The 19,958-nt window shown below is 35.0% G+C and overlaps 2 protein-coding genes across 6 annotated transcripts in view; one reads left to right on the top strand and one right to left on the bottom strand.

The window, feature by feature from the left end:
• The window catches only part of HDAC9 (histone deacetylase 9), a 518,734-nt gene extending 499,134 nt beyond the window's left edge, over positions 1-19,600 (top strand). For all 5 annotated transcript variants that reach the window (XM_087946939.1, XM_087946936.1, XM_087946937.1 and 2 more), the window contains one exon: positions 17,600-19,600. In XM_087946939.1, coding sequence (XP_087803065.1) covers positions 17,600-17,639 — 40 coding nt within the window. In that variant the 3' untranslated portion in view covers positions 17,640-19,600. The remainder of the gene's footprint in view (positions 1-17,599) is intronic.
• Positions 1-19,958, bottom strand: part of TWIST1 (twist family bHLH transcription factor 1) — a 92,120-nt gene that overhangs the window by 10,041 nt on the left and 62,121 nt on the right. The window lies entirely within an intron of this gene.

Here is a 19,958-nt window from a genome sequence, read left to right as displayed (position 1 = left end):
CTTTTAGCTCTCTGATCTCTTGGTTTTGTCGGATTTGTACCAATAGTGTCTCTTCTGCTAATATATAAAGTAGGGGAGCCAAGGGACATCCTTGTCTTACACCTTTGTTTATCCTTATATTATCTGTATTTTCCCCATTTATTAATATTTTTGTGGTTTGGATGTTGTATATTGTTTTAATGAATCCTAAAAAAATTTCACCAAATTTCATGCCTGTCAATTGTTTAATAAGAAAATTCCAATTTAAATTGTCAAATGCCTTCTGAGCATCTAAAAATATCAGTGCCATTGTTTTAGTATTCATAGTATTCTAAAACATCCATAATTATTCTTGTATTTGTCTTCATTTGTCTATATGGCAAAAACCCATTCTGGTCAGTATGGATAATCCTACTTAATATTTTCTTTAATCTTTCCTCCAATATTGTGGCCAAAATCTTGAAATCTACGTTTAAAAGTGATATTGGCCTATAATTTTGAATTTTTTGTGGGTCTGACTGCTCTTTGTGAATAAGGGTTATATATGCTTCGGTCCATGATTTTGGTATATTAGCGTTATCCAAGGCTTCATTATATAAATCTGCCATTAATTCCTCCAATAACTCTTGGAACTCCTTATAGAATTCAGACGGAATTCCATCCGGGCCTGGGGTTTTATTTAGTTTTTGGGCTCCAATTGCCTTTCTAATTTCTTCTGTGGGTATTTTATTATTTAAAATACATTTCTCTTCATCCGTAATTTCCGGTAATTTTTTCTTCTTCCAAATATTGGTTAATAAGTTGTTCTGGTACTTCTTGATTGTATAGATTTGTAAAAAAGTCCTTGGCAATCTCTTTCTTTTCCTTACCCTGGGTACATATTTTCCCTTCTTGGTCTTGGAGAGCTACAATCGTTCTTTTTCTTCTTCTTTTTTTATTTTGTGGGCTAACCATCTCCCTGGCTTATTTGCATTTTCAAAATAATTTTGTTTTGCTGATTTAACTTTTCGGGCCAGGTCTTCCTGCATACTTAAATTTATCTTATGTTTTACCAAATCTATTTCTTTACTAATATTTTGATTATTTGGATCAACTTAACTACTTATTTCTAAATCTTTAAGCTTCTCTCTCCACACATTTTGTTGTCTTTTTTTCTTTATTTATTTTTTAATATTATAGCCAATAGTTAAACCTCTCACATAGGCTTTTGTTTTATCCCAAAGATTTTTGAAGAGATGTATGCTCTCTCTTATTTATTTCAAAAAATACTTTCAATTCTTTTCTCAACATTTCAATATATTCGTTATCTTTTAATATACTATTATTAAATGTCCATCTTCCAATTGTTCTCTTTCCTTTCCACTTAATTTGAATAGGATTATGATCAGCCCATACATTGGCAAAATCTCTTATGTTTTCAATGTTTTCCATTAAACCTGGGTCCATCCAAATCTGATCTATTCTAGACCAAGAATGATGGGGATTGGAAAAGAAAGTATATTGCCTTTTGTTTGGATATAGTTCTCTTCACACATCCTTCAAGTTTAATTCCCTTACCATGTTATTAAAATACGATGGGAATAGTCTCCTTTTATTTTTGTTGTGGTTTTTTTTTTGGAACTTTTATAGTCTTTATCCTTGTCTGAAACAGCATTTAAATCTCCTACAATACATACATTTGTATATTCATTTTCTACTATCTTATGATGGAGTTTTTATAAAATTCTTTTTGATTTATATTCGGGGCATATACTGTAACTAACAAGGTCTTTTTCTGATTTAATATTGTTTCTATAAATAACATTCTTCCAACATCATCCTTATATACTTGTTTGTGTTGCAGCCAATCTTGTATATATACCACAATACCCCTTTTTCTTTGATTTGAAAGAGCCCTATACATTTTTCCCAAATTAGTATCCTTTAGGAGGTCTGCCTGTTTGTCTATGATATGTACCTCTTGTATACAAGTTATATCTGCATTTTGCTTTTTAAGTTTTTCAAATGACTGTTTTCTTTTTAATGTTGAATTTAAACCATTGATATTAACTGAGAATAAGGTAATTTCTCTGTTCATATTAGTCTGTGTAGAGCATTTTTTGTTTCTTTCCTTGTTCTGGGTCCTCTTGTACTTGGTCTGTTGTCCTCATCTTCTCTAAGTTTCTGAGATTCTGACTGTGGCACGGGTTCTTTCTCTTCAGATAATTGTTCTTCCTGGCTTCTTGTATTTAAATCTTCTCCACTTTCACGTTCTTCTTCAGGTCCCAGATATTGTTCGCAAAATTGATGTGCTTTCTCTATTGTGTTGATTTTATATTTTTTATCCTGCCATGCTACTAGAGCCCTTCTGGGGTGAGCCATCTGAACGATATACCATTTTTAATTAACTGAGATGACAAAAACTGGTAGCCCCTTCTTTGCTCCCTAACTCTCCTGGGTATTTGCTTCAACGTTACCACTTCATGATCTTTATATATCAGTGGCTCATCTCTGGTCTTTCCGTATAGCATGTCTCGTATCATCTTTCTCGCGAATCGGATGTGGACTTCTTGGGGTAGTCTGTGTCTTCGGGCGTAATGCGTGTATACTCTGTAGACCTCATCAATGTCATTCTCAATTTTGTGTTTCTCTTTCTGTAGGGCTGTTGCTATCAAATTCACCATTATTTCACATAGATCTTCCTATTTATCTTCAACAACATTCTGGAAAATGTTGTTGCTTTTTCTAATTCTATATGCACCACAGAATCCCAAAGTTCACAATATAAAACTTTCCAATTTTGTTCCGATTCCTCTAATGTCTTTTCCACTTCAGTTCTTGCCTCTACTATGTTTAATTTTTGTTCATTTTTTGTCATTGTCTCCTGGATCTTTCCGATTTTACTATCTAAATTTTGTATCTCATTCTTCACTCCTCCTATTGCCGTACTCATTTCTAATTTCATGTCTTCGTGATTCCTCGCTATCAGTTCATGGGTTTTTACTACCATTTCCTGCATCATGGCAAGCGTTGACTGTACTGCCTGCAAACTTTGGGCGGATAATATTGATAATATTGACGCCAATAACATTGCGTGAATCAATCTCTGTCCCAGAGGTGAAGATGTCGCTGTTGTAGGTTTCTTCCCTGATTTTACATTTGTAGTTATTGTTGCCATTTTAACTATTTGTAGAAGCTCTCTCTAATCTACCATCAACTATCCTAGTAGAGTTATATTGTCTTCTCCTTTAGATACTGTACACGTATTTATACATATGTTGTTAAATAAAAATTTTCTATTAGAGGTAATCCCAGACAGATCTTATTTCAATTTCTTAAGTGGTCAAATATTCTAAGGTTTACAGATTTAAGTATTAACCCAATATATATTTAATTAATCCAGTATAAATACAAGTAAGTAAATACTAATATGTTTAACCAGAAGAACATCAAATCTATGTAATCACGAAAATATTGTAAATAGTTAAAGTGCCTAGCTAATTAATATATTTAAATATCTGGATTTATCTTTTTCTTTAAGGATATATATTTAATCAAAGTAAGAAATTCTAATTTCTTTTTTTCCCCTTAGATTTCTTGTATAGTATTTTTAAACAAGGATTGGTTGGTATAATTTATCAGTAGAACAATAAAATAATAATAATAATAATAATAATAATAATAATAATAATAATAATAATAATAATAATAATAATAATAATACTATAATAATACTATATAATTATTCTTTGACCATCTAATTCATATGTTTATAGAGTCACTTTCCAACAATTATACAATTAATCCAAAAAATTCAATCAGCATTAAGCAATATTCTATATACAAATTTCTCGTATATTTACCTCTATCAAATTAATTTTCTACCAACATCACTTAAATACATTTGTATCTTACCAATATCTATTAAATCAGATCCAGCTATTTTTTTTGTTAATTGTTGTACATCAGGTTTTAATTCAAAATGTCCTCGTTCCAAATTGCACTGTCACTTTCTCCGTTTGTGTATTTTCTTGTTGCTCTTTTATTCTTTTATTCCTGCACAATCACAGTTTCACTTATGAACCGTAGATAGGTCTTTCTTATTTTGTTGTCAGGATTTTCTATTAATATTTATCAGATTAAAGTTTCTTTTCCCCAGTCCTTTCTTCTGATCTTTCAATGCAGTAAAAGTTCATTCCCAAGTTTTACATTCTTAATTGTCCTTTCGTTTCCTATAACACTTAATCACTTTCACTTCTTTTTCTTTCTTCCCCCACTTCTTGAGTAAACAGATATTAAAGTTCTATAGTTCACTCCTCCACTCGCAAAGCAAATGTTATTACCTCACCCTTCGTCTCCTCAGGTTTCACGATCCATTAGTCAGCATAAATCTCTGCCATTGTTTCAGTCAGTGCTCCTATCAAAAACTCCGCCGCTTCGCCACACCACTCAGTTCGGAGCTTTCTTTACAGTATACACCAATATTCTGAAGATCTTCTTTAAATATGCCTTTCCAATGCTCAGCCTGCTGTTTCTCTCTTTTCACTCCTTTTAATCAGCTGGGCTGCTGTGTCTCTGGTTCCAATCGTCACAGTTGTCACGATCTCCTTCTTCTGCCATTGGTTTTCAGGGGTTCTTCTTCCAGTCTCTGGGATCGTGACACCTCCCCAAGACCTCCGTGTCTTCCCCTTTCTTTTGCCTACCCCTCCGTGGTCCAGCACGCTCAAAAAAGCTACCAACTAGCTAAAATCTGAATCTTTCAGACCGGCGGTCCACTCCTCAGTTCCGCACCGACACAGCGCCCAACCGGAAGTCGAGTCTTCCCTTAGTTTTTATGGGTTTATGTGGCTTGACAGTCTCTTATTTATCATACTTAAAAAGTCATTTACAAAATAAAGTGAATATCTGTTAAGAACAAAAAAAGGGCAAACATTTTGACAGGTTTTTTTTAAAAATAGACAAGTACCTTTAGTAATTAAGTAGATAGACAAGATAAAAGTGGTAATGTAACTTGAGATGTTGTCCTATACAAAAAAGGATAAGGAAATTCCAGGATTATTTTACACTGATCAAAAATATTAATGCCTGTGCATTGCATTGGCCAAAACCAGGAGTTGTCTTTTTATTTAAAAAAAGGCAAATTATACTTTGTTTTTAAGTGAAATAGGATGAATGAATAACAAAGGAGAGTTCATTTCTCCTGCTTGTCAACTGTTGTTTCACATTGGCCAAATGCGGATGATTTGAATATGAATTTAACAATTCTATAAAATGAAAGAAAAACTGCCAACTCACTTCATCAATTAAGTATTTCCACATGATGTGTGAATAGTTTAATACACAGAGCAGTCTCTCTGTCTCTACTTCTCTCTCTCTCTTTCTCTTTCTCTCTCTCTCTCTGTATGTGTGTGTGTGTGAGAGAGAGAGAGATAACTCAGAAAAGTTGTACAGTGTCTCTATAAAAAAAGAAAAAAGACATTGTACACTTCTTACTTTTATTCAAGCCAAATGCTTTTGGCACTTCTGCAGAACAAGGAAGAGTCCAAATGGAATAGAATTGGACTGAATCCATTGAGTGAAAGAAAGGACAATAAGGAGTCAAAAACAACCAAACCCTTTACAAATGAATTGGTTTAAATGTTATGAAAAGAAGGTTGTGGATCTATTGAAAAAAAACATTTTGTGTAATCCACCTAGCAAAGTCCTAAAGCGTTCTGACCCTAATTACTTGGACAGATAAATTTGCCTGCAACTGACACATAAACCAACTGTTATCTTTAATCCCCAAGCTCCAACAGGTTTTTTGCCCTAGTCCAGTGGTGGAGAACCTATGGCATGTGTGCCAGAGTTGGGACTCAGAGCCCTCTCTGTGGGCATGTGTGCCATCACCACAGCACAGCTCCACTGTGTTTTTCTTGCCTTTGCGCAAAGTAGCATTCTGCCTTCATCACGATACATTTGCTGTTGCTGCCTCCATGGCCTGCCTCCTGCTTTTGCAGTGCTTTGCATAGTGAAATTTAGCACGCTTCACAATGGGGGAGACGTGGTCCCCTCCTCCTGGACCCGTTACAACGCAGAGCCACAATGTGACCCTGCGTCGTCGTAGGCTTGCTTTTGCCTCCCGGAGGTCAGTTGCTTTTCCTGCAGAGTTGCTGGTGGTGTGATGCCCTGCCTCCCTGCCAGCTAGCTGGTCTTTCAGCTGACCATCAGTGAACTGCTCCTGGGCTAGTCCACCTCTGGACATCAGCTTCCCATTACCCAGCATCAGTTTAGGGGTTCCTTCCCTCTCCTCAGAGACAGGGGGAGGGAAAGAAAGAGAGACAGAGAGAGAGAAAGAGAGACGGGGGAAAGAGAGAACGAGAAAGAGAGGGGGTAAAGAGAGAGAGAGACAGAGAAACATTCTGGTGTTGCTTACAGAAACTGCCTCTCCATTAACTCTTATTACATTCTTGGCAGGACTAGATTTCCTGTCTCTGGAACTTCTCTGGAGTTTTTTTTCCCTCCTTTGCTGGTACTTTGCTTGTGTGGAGTGACCATTCAAAGTTACAATGGCACTGAAAAAAGTGACTTATGACTGTTTTTCACATTTACGACTATTGCAGCATCTCCAAAGTCACGAGAGGCCAGGCGAGGAGATGCACGCCTCGATGTGAATGATGTTGAGTTGGCCATGCCCAGCCAGTCATATTACCACCAAGCCACGCCCACCAACTAAGCCATGCTCACAGAACTGGTAGTTAAAAAAATTGAATCCCACCCCGATGCAACTCTATTAAAAAGTGCCTGACTACCCACTCAATAAAGTACAACTAACATAAGATGTAAAAAGGACAACACTACCATCTCAGAAACCGCCAATAGACTATTACAACCACATGACATCATCACAGCACACAAACCAAAACATCCCAAGTCAGTGTAATGACCCAGAAATCCCAGAAGAAAAATAGGAGTCATTTACAATGTACAATGTAAGGACTGCAACAGCTACCATGTGGGAGAAATAGACTAAAGATTACAAGTGCACATCCATGAACACCAGTGAGATCTGATGAAAACTCCTTAATTTCAAATACATGGACAGACTTACCCAAAGTTTCAACTGGGAAACTGTGAGAAACTGTGAACAAGCTTCAAAAGGCTAGAGAACAGACACATACATCTATATATCATGTCAAAGAAATAGTCAAAAAGGAAAAAAGAAAACAAAAATACATAAACACTCCTCCCCAGCAATCAACACCAAGATGAGCAGAAATTAACATAAAAGATTAACGTTAGACCAGCATTCAGAAGCAAACAATATGCCAATTAAGGAATTATCAACTCAGATAAACAAGCTAACAGTAAATAACAGTCCAATCAAGGAATCACCAAGACCACTCCCACCAACACTGACAGAGCAAGCCATTAGTATATAAAATGAAAGCAAACCTCACTTTCTACTATGGTAGTATTGATGAGATTACCTAATTTGGTAATGAAAGCTCTTCAAGAAAACAACCAAGGTGAGACAGCACCAAGGACCTCATGATTTCTTCCATATTTCAATATTTAAAATGTCTTTATCTTTTAAAAAGTTTCTTCCCAAATTCTTTCTCTAAGAAAGGTTTCTAATTTTTGTAGGCTTGGGGCCAGTTTTGATATTCTGTACGTATTTTTAATTTTGGAAGATAGTAAAAAAAAATGTTGAAGGGATATCTGCATCTACAAATACATATTTCTCTGGTGATTAAATGAGCTATTCTTTCCTACTTCAGAGGATAATTAGAACTGCAGAAAAAACAATTACTACCAATCTCCCTTCCATCGAGGACCTGTATCGTGCACGAGTCAAAAAGAGGGCTGTGAAAATATCTACAGACTCCTCACATCCAGGACATAAATTGTTTCAACTCCTTCCCTCCAAACGACGCTATAGAACACTGCACACCAGAACAACTAGACACAAGAACAGTTTTTTTTTCCCAAACTCCATCACTCTGCGAAACAAGTAATTCCCTCAACACTGTCCAACTATTTACAAAGTCTGCACTAGTATTACTATGAATCTTCTCATCACTCCTTATCACCCATCCCCTCCCACTTGTGACTATATGACTGTAACTTTGTCGCTTGTATCCTTACAATCTATATTGACGTTTCCTAGTATGATTTGATTGCTTATTGTACCCTATGACTATTAATAAGTGTTGTACCTAATGATTCTTGGCTCTTGATGAACGCATCTTTTCTTTTATGTATACTGAGAGTATTTGCACCAAGACAAATTCCTTGTATGTCCAATCACACTTGGCCAATAAATAATTCTATTCTATTCTATGCTCCTTCAGAGCTTCCATTTCTATAGTATTAAGTAGCTTTAACAGTAGTCAATAAGATGGGAAGATTTATTTATTTTATTTTATTTATTTATTTTTGTCAATTGCTTACAAGATAACAGGTATAAGTAGTTAGTTATAGTTATGAATACATGAAATGGATACATATAAGAAAAAAAGAACAATAGGACAGGGATGGTAGGCACGTTGGTGCGCTTATGCACGTCCCCTACAGACCTCTTAGGAAAGGGGTCTTAGGAAAGAGGCCTATAATTTAGGCCTCAGTAAACTTAATTTTTCTGGTGAAATAAAGCCAAATTTTGGAATAGCAAAAATAAAATGTAATTAGCTTGGCATATCAAATTACAGGGTTTAAACTAATTAGTGTCCTAATCAGCTATCCTTTCCACTTAACTTGAATTGCTAAGATCCCAAATAAAGCTGCTGCCTCCCTCATCCTATTAACAGAGTGGCCTTATTTGTTGTTCTGCTTTATTTATATAATAGAGCAGAAAGAAAGAAAGAAAGAAAGAAAGAAAGAAAGAAAGAAAGAAAGAAAGAAAGAAAGAAAGAAAGAAAGAAAGAAAGAAAGAAAGAAAGAAAGAAAGAAAGAAAGAAAAATATATTAAAAAATAACAAAAAGAAAAATAATTACTATTTCTCTCTTTTTCTCTGCTTGTCATGCATATATAGATGCATATTTTATATGAAATTTTACATATTATTTAAAGAAAGGATTACTACATTTCCTTGACAATATCCATATGTAATTTACACTGGACAACTTACACAATATTGCAAGTAATATAAGATGTTGAATCCACCAGGTAATTGGGTTCACAGGTTCTTTTTGTTGATGTAATTAGTGTTTGTCCTAGCAGAAATATGTCGGTCAAGCTGGTAGAAATTCAAAAATGATTATTTCATTTGCCCATCTTATTTATTCATTATCTTTACAAAAACTGAATGGTGGATTAAAATTGAGAGGACACATTTGGTCAGATAACATGGAATTCAGAAAATAAATGAATTCCTTACACCTGGAGTAAAAGATATATTCATCATGTTGAATTAGTCAGCAGGAACAAAGTTGTCTGAGTTTTGAATGATCTGTTGCTATAGTCTGATGTCTGCTCAACTTTATTTGTTAATAAATTCCATGGAATACATAACTCAGTTATTTTATGGTGACTGGATTCTGAGACACATAAATTTGTTAATGAAAAACTCAGTTTCCTGAGATTCATTTTTCTTGAAATCACAAATATATATACATACATACACATATAAATACACATACACACACACACAAATACACGTATATTCTCTATATGGAAGCACTTTCTAAAACTTACAAAAAATTTCTGTTCCATTTTTGTGCTTTCAAGTTGTTTTGAAAATGATTTCTGGATCAACTCATCATAACAAATTAATAGATGATCAAAAAATAATAGAAATGGAAATGGATAGATTTTGTATTTCATCCTGAATTCTCATTCTACCTAAAAGTTGTTCATTACTTTAATCGCTTTCCATTCTTCATGACCTAATAGATATAATTCCCCAAGATTGTCTGTCAATAACTACTTCTTTAAGTTCTTGTAATTTCATGTGTGTGTCATCGGGGGTAGTAACTCCCCCCTTGTCTTCTGACCGCCTCTTTTTTGATTGCCTTTGATGTTTTCAAGCATCAGAGTTTCACAAACAACTCTTGCCAGAGTATTCTGGTTTTTCTTAGTCCAATACCAAATCTTTTGGCCCCTTTTTGTAGTCGAAAGTATTCTCAATCATGTTCTCCAGCATCATTATCGAAACACTTTTTTTTCCTTGTTAAGTCTTTCTGAACTTTCACACCCATATAGTGTAACTAGGAAAATGATGTCTTTGCAAATAGTATCTTTATGGTTAATATGATGTTTCTACAATTATTCTTTAGTCCAAGGTTTGTCATTATCTTTCTGCCAAGTTTCATGGTTACAGTTATTATTATTATTATTATTATTATTATTATTATTATTATTATTATTATTATTATTATTATTATTATTATTATTATTATTATTATCCTCATCATTACTTTATTTTATTTTGTCAAGTGATTATAAGATAACAGGTATAAGTATAAACATAGTTATGAATACATGAAATACATATAAGAAAAAAAGAACAATAGGATAGGGACGGTAGGCACGTTGGTGCGCTTATGCACACTCCCTACATACCTCTTAGGAAAGAGGTGAGGTCAATAGTAGACAGTTTAAGGTTAAAGTTTTTGGGGTTTGGGGAAGAAACCACAGAGTCAGGTAGAGTATTCCAGACATTGACCACTCTGTTGCTGAAGTCGTATTTCCTGCAATCCAGTTTGGTGCGGTTAACCTTGAGTTTGTATCTATTGTGTGCTCTTGTATTGTTATGGTTGAAGCTGAAGTATTCATTGACAGGTAGGACATTGCAATGTATGATTTTATATACTATACTTAGATCGGACCGAAGACGGCATAATTCAAGGTTTTCTAGGTCTAGAATTTCGAGTCTGGTGGCATAAGGTATTCTGCAACGAGTAGAGGAGTGGAGAACTCTCCTTGTGAAATATTTCTGGACTTTCTATTAATATCAGATACATAATATGGGTTCCAGACTGATGAACTGTATTCAAGTATTGGTCTAGCAAATATTTTGTATGCTCTAGTTAGTAGTGTAATATTACCAGAGAAAAAGCCACCTAGGATTAGGTTAACAACTCTTAATGCCTTTTTGGCTATGTAGTTACAGTGGGCTCTCACACTTAGATCATTAGAGATGAGTATTCCAAGCTCCTTTACAGAGCTTGAATCATCAACAAGGTCTTGACTATTCAGCTTGTATTTTATTTTCTGATTTTTTTTGCCAATATGTAGGACAGAGCATTTATTTGTTGAGATTTGAAGTTGCCATTTGTTTGACCATTCTGATACACAGTTGAGCTTTACATCATCACCGAAAAGAATGCAGTTGCTCTTCATATGATCACAGAGGTCATTTATGTAGAGTATGAAGAGAGTTGGTGCTAGAACGCTGCCTGGGGGGACACCACTGTAAACAGGTACAGAGTTTGATAGGACGCTCCCAATTTTGACCATTTGTTGTCTGTTTGACAGGAATGCTTCTATCCAGTTATGCAGGTGTCCAGAGATACCATAGGATTTTATTTTTAGGAGTAGTTTGTCGTGTACCACTGAATCAAAGGCTTTACAGAAGTCTATGTAGATTGTGTCTATTGTTTTGCCCTGATCGAGTTGTGTCGTCCATATGTTTTTGCAGTGTAAGAGTTGCAGATTACAGGATAGTTTTTTTCTGAAACCAAATTGTTTCTTAGAGAGTAGGTTGTTTGTCTCTAAGTGGAGATTTGAGCTAGGAAAAATTAAGGTTATTACAGGTTCAGCTTATCCTTTATTTTTCATATTGTTCATTGACGTAATTTTTTAAGAAAAAACATTGAGCAACAGATTAGTTTTTCTTTTTCCTTTTTGAACTTAATAAGATATTCCTCAAGTTTGCCTTCCTTTGTTAAATATTAAGCACTGATATATATGTGAGTGGACCATGAAGAGAGTTGCATTAAATTAAAAAGAAATAACCACTCCAAGAGATTTTGGTTTCAGCTCAGAAAATGTGGCACATGAAAGAACCACTTGCTGGCCTAGGAAAGATATTTTTACTTCCGCTCCACATAAAACTCAGACTGATTAAAATTTTATGAAAGTAATAAACAAGGAAGGTGAAGGTTTTCATTATTTGAGACAGATGTTTCCAAGAATAACTGATGCCAAGATCAAGGAAGGTATTTGTTGTTCCACAGATCAGATATATCATCAATGCAAGGGGTTACAAGATCTGTTAGTGGTGCCATAGAAAATCACCTGCAAAATATTCAAGATATTGTTGAGAATTTTCTTGGCAATTACAGAGCACCAAGACCATAAAGTGCAAACATTACTTAAGATTCACTTTATGCATTCATACTTCAATTTCTACCCCGAAAATTTGGGTGCAGTCAGTGACAAACACGGTAAAAGTTTTCACCAGGACATTGTTACAATGGAAAAAGGGGATTAGGCCAAATGGAATCCATCAATGCTGGATGATTATTGTTAAACACTACAGTGAGATCATCAGACAAATGAAAATCACCTGCAAAATATTCAAGATATTGTTGAGAATTTTCTTGGCAATTACAGAGCACCAAGACCATAAAGTGCAAACATTACTTAAGATTCACTTTATGCATTCATACTTCAATTTCTACCCCGAAAATTTGGGTGCAGTCAGTGACAAACACGGTAAAAGTTTTCACCAGGACATTGTTACAATGGAAAAAGGGGATTAGGCCAAATGGAATCCATCAATGCTGGATGATTATTGTTAAACACTACAGTGAGATCATCAGACAAATGAAAATCAGCAGCAAAATATTTTTAGCCCTCTAGAACTTATGCAACACTTTCATGTAATTAAATACATTATAGTAATTAAAAATTAATTTAATGTTTCTTAAAATTCCTACATGATACAGTCATTTTGAAATTATATTTGTATTTAGTTTGAATGATTACTACTTTTGTGTAAAAATACTGTGAATCTTTTAGTTCGATAAACTACTCTGTGCAAAAGAAAGTTAGGAAGCTGACTTCTACATCCTAGTTGGATGTGTCTAACTTGGAACAATCCAATATTTTTAGTATTATTCATCAGCATACTCTCATAGCAAATACAAACAGTCATATTTGGAAAGTAGCACCTGGTTTCTAGCTGTTGCCTTGATTTCTGTAATATAAAATCAGATATTTGTGTGTATGGTGTATATTGTGTATGGGTGTATATTGTGTGTGCGAGAGACGGGGGGAGAGGGATGGATTGAAAGAGAATATTTGAGTATCACTGTGTGTATGAGAAAAAAGGAGAAAGAAAGAGTTTTTGTAAGTACTTGTCAGTTATGTTGAGGATTACATGTTTGCTCAGAGTAAAATGAGTCATTTCCAGCTCAGAATTTGAATAACACTGTTATTTCCCTGGCCAAGTAATTTCTGACTCATTTACCACCAAAAGAAGAATGAGAAAACAGTCATGGTTGAGCATCATGCTTAAAGTTCTCCTTCCCTTGTTTCGCCCCTCTTCTCTTAAAATGATATTATCATGTAAACAGTTGTTTCTCTGTGATTCATCCTGACATGCTGAGTGGAGCAGGCTTCAGGGAAAATGGGATCAGGGTGCTAATGTTCGATTTGTTAAAATAGAGTTCAGTTTGTATCTGTGTGAAACAGATATTTAATTAAAATTTCAAGACAAAAATAGATAACAGAGATGAGGTTAACGGCAGTTAAAAGAGAAGAAAATGACACTACTATGAATTTAAATTTTAAAAAAACTTTACATAAATAGCAACCATGGTCCTGGAATGTCCTGCACATCATAGTTAATGGTAATGGTTCATTTTACAAATGAGGTCATACAGGGTTTATTAAAGCTTTGTGTTGGACAGAAAGCTGCATCCATCATCTTTTACTTTGAACATATTCAAAAGAGAAGTTTCCTCTGAATGTTTCAGAATTAGGCAAATTTGTGACAGAGAAATAGGATGATGTAATTTTAAAAATTATTGTATGTAATTTCTGCTGCAGCTCTTTAACTCTTGTGTAGAGGGTTCTATACAGCAAGGCATTCAACAAAGTAGATCACAATCTATGGTACTTCTTGGTAAGCTAGAAAAATGACGGATAGACAGCATTACCAACAGATGGATTTGTAACTGGGTGACAAATTGTACTCAGTGAATAGTCCTTAATGGTCTAAGTCTACATGGAGGGAAGTAAGCAGTGGGGTACTACAAGGTTCCATCTCAGGCCCAGTACTCTTCAATATCTTCATCAATGACTTAAATGAGGGAATAGAAGGAGAACTCATCAAATTTGCAGATTACATTAAGCTGGCAACACCCCAGAAGACAACTCATGATCCAAAAAAGGTCTTGACAGAGTTGAACAATGAGCCCTATCCAACAACATTAAATTTAATGCGAAGGAAACCAAGATTTTACACTTAGGCAGGAAAAACCAAAGATAGAAGTACAGATTAGATGAAACCTGGCTCAAAAACAATAACTGTGAGAGGGACCTTGGAGTCCTAGCATACAATCATTTAAATATGAGCCAGCAGTGTGTGACAGCAGCCAAAAAAGCTAATACAATCCTTGATATAAAGAGAGGCATAGAATCAAAATCATGTGAAGTGTTAGTATTCATTTATAAACTCTTAGTAAGGCCACACCTGGAATCCTGCATCCAGTTTTGGTTACCACATTACAAAAAAGATTCTGAAACTTTGGGGAAAGTACAAAGAAGACCAACTAAGATGATTAAAGGCCTATTTGGTTGGAAGATTTGGGTTTGGATAGTCTAGGGAAAAGAAGGACTATGAGGGACATGATAGCAGTATTCCATATTTGACAGGCTGCTAAAATGAGGAGAGGTCAACTTATTTTCCAAAGCACTAGAGGGCAGGAGAAGAAACAATGGGTGGAAACTAATCAAGGACCTGAAATTCCTAATAGTGAGGACAATTAACCAGTGGAACAGCTTTCTATCAGAAGTTGTGGGTGCATCATCACTGGTGGGTTTTAAGAAGAGACTGGACAATCACTTGTCTGAAATGGGATAGCGTTTCCTGCTTGAGCAGGGGTTGGATTACAAGACTTCCAAGGTCCCTTCCAGCTCTATTTTGATTCACAGTTTGTCAGCAAACAAGGAAGATAAATGAAGTTTCCCTACACAGATGCAGTTTATTCAGGGGTGGGATTCAAATTTTTTAACAACCGGTTCTGTGGGTGTGGCTTAGGTGGTGGGCGTGGCTTGGTGGTCATGTGACTGGGTGGTCATGTTATTGGCTGGATGTGGCCAACTCAATATCACTCACATCGAGGCACACATCTCCTCGCCTGGCCTCTCATGACTGTGGGGATGCTGCAACAGTCGTTAGTGTGAAAAATGGTCATAAGTCACTTTTTTCAGTGCCATTGTAACTTTGAATGTTCACTCCACACAAGCAAAGTACCAGCAAAGGAGGGGGGGAAAACTCCAGAGAAGTTTCAGAGACAGGAAGTCTAGTCCTGCCAAGAATATAATAAGGATTAACGGAGAGGCAGTTTCTGTAAGCAACACCAGAATGTTTCCTTCCTGCCTTCCTTACAGGATTAGGCCAGTAATTTCTTCTAACAACCAGTTCTCCGAACTGTTTAGAATGTTAACAACCGGTTCTAGCGAATAGGTGCGAACTGGTAGAATTCCATCCCTGAGTTTATCCTATAACATTGTTACTTTCTTAAGAGCTTGTTGAATTTGGCAGTTAAAAAATTAAGTTGAAGAATATGTTCAAATGAGCCTCAGTTAGAACTTGAGTGAATATTCCAGGTGTCAAAACCAGCAGAACCCAAGCTGGTTCTCAATAAGATATAAAAATAAATATAGTTTTCTAAAACAAATGTGCTAAGTCAATGTAAGTTATGTGCTTTCTCACCCCCACCCCCAAACAAGTGCCAAAAGGCTTAAAGCAACTATATTATACAGCATTTTATAATTGTAACAGAGATTTTGATATTATAATTTTATTTTCTGGTAAGGTAAATTTGGACTATAACTGATTTGTTAGTATGTGATAACAGATTAACAGATAATCAGAGTTGGATGGGATCTTGTAAATCATCTAGTCAAACCCCCTGCCCAAGCCAGAGACCCTACACAATTTCTGACAAATGGCAGTCCAATCTCTTCTTGAAAGTCTCAAGTGATTATGTTCCCACAACTTCTGAGGGCAAGCTGTTAATAATAGTACCATAAGCTTTTTTGAATTTGTTAGCTATCTGGTATGCATTCATGGATATATATGCCCTTCTCCCTAACCAAATTTCCTATTAATTTTTTCCGTATGTGACTTTTTCAGTATCACTGTAAGCTGGAAGAGGCTATGCCTCATTACCTCCTCGTATGCAATAAAAAATTAACATATTATGTCACATTTTTAAAATAAAATTATCCTTTTCCTTTCTTATTGTACTAACTCAAAGAATTTTTAGCAAGCTTTAAGGACTTAAAATATTGATGTCTTTTTTATATTAGTAGCAATTTCCCACATCAGCAGAGTCCTGTATGAATGACCTGAATCACGTTAGCTGCAAATATCCACAAGAGATTAGTCAATACAATTATATGTTTTTCTTCTGCTAATATTGAATTTGTAACATATGTACACACATATGCATGCGTACACAAATACAGAGACCTGCCAAACTAATATTTAACCTACTAATGCATTTTTCACCTACAACTAATTTCACTGATGAAAATATCTTAAACTGTTAAAAATGAAATGAACATGTGTGCATGTATATACATGCAATTTTGTTGAAAACTCTGGAAATCAGTGTAGGCTTAGAAAACTTCCAATCCTGATGACAATAGATTTTTTTAAAAATAATATCTAAATCGTTAGTCTTCCAAGGCATTGGTGTGTGGAAGAGGTGTCCGCAGGTTATGGTCCAAAAAAAATCAAGGCAGCAGTCCAGTCTTCATTGCACATTTAAAAATGTGCAATGGTGGAGGACCTTCAATCATATTTTGGTAGCTGCCTGTGGATATCCCAGAATTAGGTCTATAACTTTATTATTTTTTAACACTCCCAAAAGCTAATTTAGTTCTGTCTATTAAGCTATCTTTAATATGATTTCTAATGAAGGCAGTATGGACAATCAGATTATCTATTACTATTAGATACCTACTTCATGGCAGTGGTCTGTTAACCAAATTCAGAATTGGGGTGCGGAAGTTTTAGGAAGGCAGGTTGCCAACAAAATCTTAAGAGCAAAGCAACACAACTGAGCTTTAAATTCCTTGCATGTTACCTGATTTTGAAGAGGGTATTCCATTGTTAAACTGGATAAATTGAATCCATAAATATTTCTTTTGAGCAGAAAGTGGGCTTGCACCTTTCCCCCCATTTAACAATTTGATTTTGCTGACACAAAGCATGTGCATTTCTAAACTTAACATTATAAAATATTCTGACAATTTTAATATAAACAGGAACCTTTTGCAGTGATTGCTTGGATCGAAAATGTTTTTCCACTTGACATTTGTTTATACATCCAAGGAAAGAAACTTTATTTATGGCTAGCTGAAGAACACAAATAAACATGGGGGAGAACTGAAAAATCAGCTTTGATTATGCATGAAAATCTACAATGTCATTGTGTACTCTGGTTCCATATTCTGATTGCCTGTTTATTTTTCTAGAGCTGCTGGCGAGCCTATGGAAGAAGAGTCAGCCTTATGAAGTGCCAAGTCCTCCCCTGACATTTCCTGTGTGTGACATCATTGTGTATCCCCCCCCCTCAAAAAAGCACCCTTAGACATGTCTTGTCTGCTGCTTGGGTGGCAGAGATCAGTTGGAACATAAACATTGGGCACAGAATTCTGAACAGCAGCTTCACTTGTTCGTGGGAGAGACTTAAAAGAGCCTAAAATTCCTTCAATGTAACCACTAGAATTCTAACAGTAGAGTGAACCAGACTTGAATGGAAAGGCAGAATCTTGTGCCGATTTTTATATGCTCTCTGATCTACTCACCAAATTCAGTGGTAGAATAGAAATGTTAAAGTCATTCTGCATTCTTGTCTATGGTTGTCTATGAAAATCGAAACAGCCTGTGAAGCCGCTAGGGGGGAAAAACTAGACAGAATCACAAATCTCCCTCCTGCTTCTGACATGTTAAAATACATTTTACAGGGACTTTTTCCCTCTCTGATCAGTTGAAATGGTTCATATGATTGATTGGATGTAATGAAATTATGAGTTGTTCTATTGTAGTGCCACTTTAAAGGTGCTGGAGCAATTTTCATGAGAGAAGCATGAATTTCTAAAGGGAAACTGGGCAGCAAGAGACATCCATTCTGCTCTTTTTTAGTTGTCCCAAATGCAAGTGTGTTAAATGAGCCTCTCCTTTAGCTTTCTGTTGCTGTTGATGATGGTGGCTCTGTATTTCTGTTGTTAATGATAATTAGAAGCTTGTGAACAAAATTTGCTTGGCAAGGAGAGATTGATGGTTTGTCTTTGGCATAATGCTGCACAGATTACAGATGGCATTAGCAAAGTGTATAAACGATTGCAAACTGATTCAAACTGATTTCAGAACTGATTCAGCTTTCCGAAATCAATAATTTTCCCTATCTGACTTAATCCTGTTTCAGACCAATCTGGTGCTACATTTTTAAGAGAGATAAGCAAAAGAGAACTTCCTGAAGTTTGCTGGAAAATCTAGTATTTTTCCAGATTATTTTTTCTTTTGGAGTTGGCATGTCTGTTATTCTCTTCCACTGAATCCCATTGAAGCTTGGAACTCAATAGCAAGATTCTGAGAGGTATCTCCTGCTATTTATTTTTTTCTCTGATGAATAGTAAGATTATGCCACAAATCCAGGTGGATTCAAGAGTATTAACTGAAGAGCTGTGCCTTTTGCTGATAATGAATTCTTAAACTGCACATGTTGCCTTATTGTCACAGAAAAGGAAGGAGTCTGGGGTGTTCTTTTGGGGTTTGCAAATAATGGTAGAAAAGTTATCTCACTAAAATCTTTCTCACAGACACACATAAATGTATACATACAGATCTGTACATACAAACCTATAATAGAGAGAAAATTGTGTATTATTTACTGTTCACCATTTTACTTTAAACTATCTGATAGTTGATGTTCCTTTGATCTGCAAGCAACAATAATATTCTTTTATACATTTTCCAAGCTCAAAGAAGATATTAAAGCCATAAGTGAACATTGTCATGCTTTTTATTCAGAAATCTGAAAGAGACTTTAATTAAAACAAGATTCAGGGAAAGCCAGAATATGAAAGATATAAAACAATGTGGTTTCAGTTATAGCAGATGCAAACCTGTAAATCAAAGATGAAAGATTTCACTCAAATAGAATTATATAATTTTCTTCTGTTATACAGATGGATTGCATTTCCCCCCCGTGTTTTAGTTTGTTTACAGTCAATATTTTAATGTGAAAGATTTTTTACTATTCATATGGAAATTGTCTGATATAATTTGGAAATCTTAGCAGTGTTTCAAGTAGGAAGCTGCAGGAGAAATTCACTAGATTCATTATCAAATTATATTTTGATATGGAAGTGTTACATGAGATGTATACCTACTATTAATTATTGGAAAGGTAATTTATCATTCAGTTCCTGTTTTCATGATATTCTGAAGACATTAAACTGTCCAAGTGTGAATACTTAATTTTGTCCTTTGATGCAAATAATATTACATTTGTCAAAAGGGTTCTCTAAAGAACCCTGCATGAAAAATTATTTTGTCTAATAGTAATCCCATTAATTATGCTTCATGAAAAAAATCACTGCACCTGAAGTTGTTTATTATGTCACTTTTGGATTTTTTCATGTCATATTTTAAATGGGAGTACTAGAAATGACCTGCTTTCTAATATTAACATTTTATTTCAATTTGAAGACTGTATAAAAATTAACAAGTGGAGAAAGAATTAATAATCAGGATTTGATTGATTTTTTTCTGAATTTATAGTAAGAAAAAAATATCTATTTCAGATACATCCTATTTAAACTAAATACA

Source organism: Notechis scutatus, chromosome Z (assembly GCF_049901735.1).
Source record: "Notechis scutatus isolate UNSWTSFEM ecotype Mainland chromosome Z, rNotScu1.2, whole genome shotgun sequence".
NCBI lineage: Eukaryota > Metazoa > Chordata > Lepidosauria > Squamata > Elapidae > Notechis > Notechis scutatus.
This window is presented reverse-complemented; position numbering and strand designations above follow the sequence as displayed.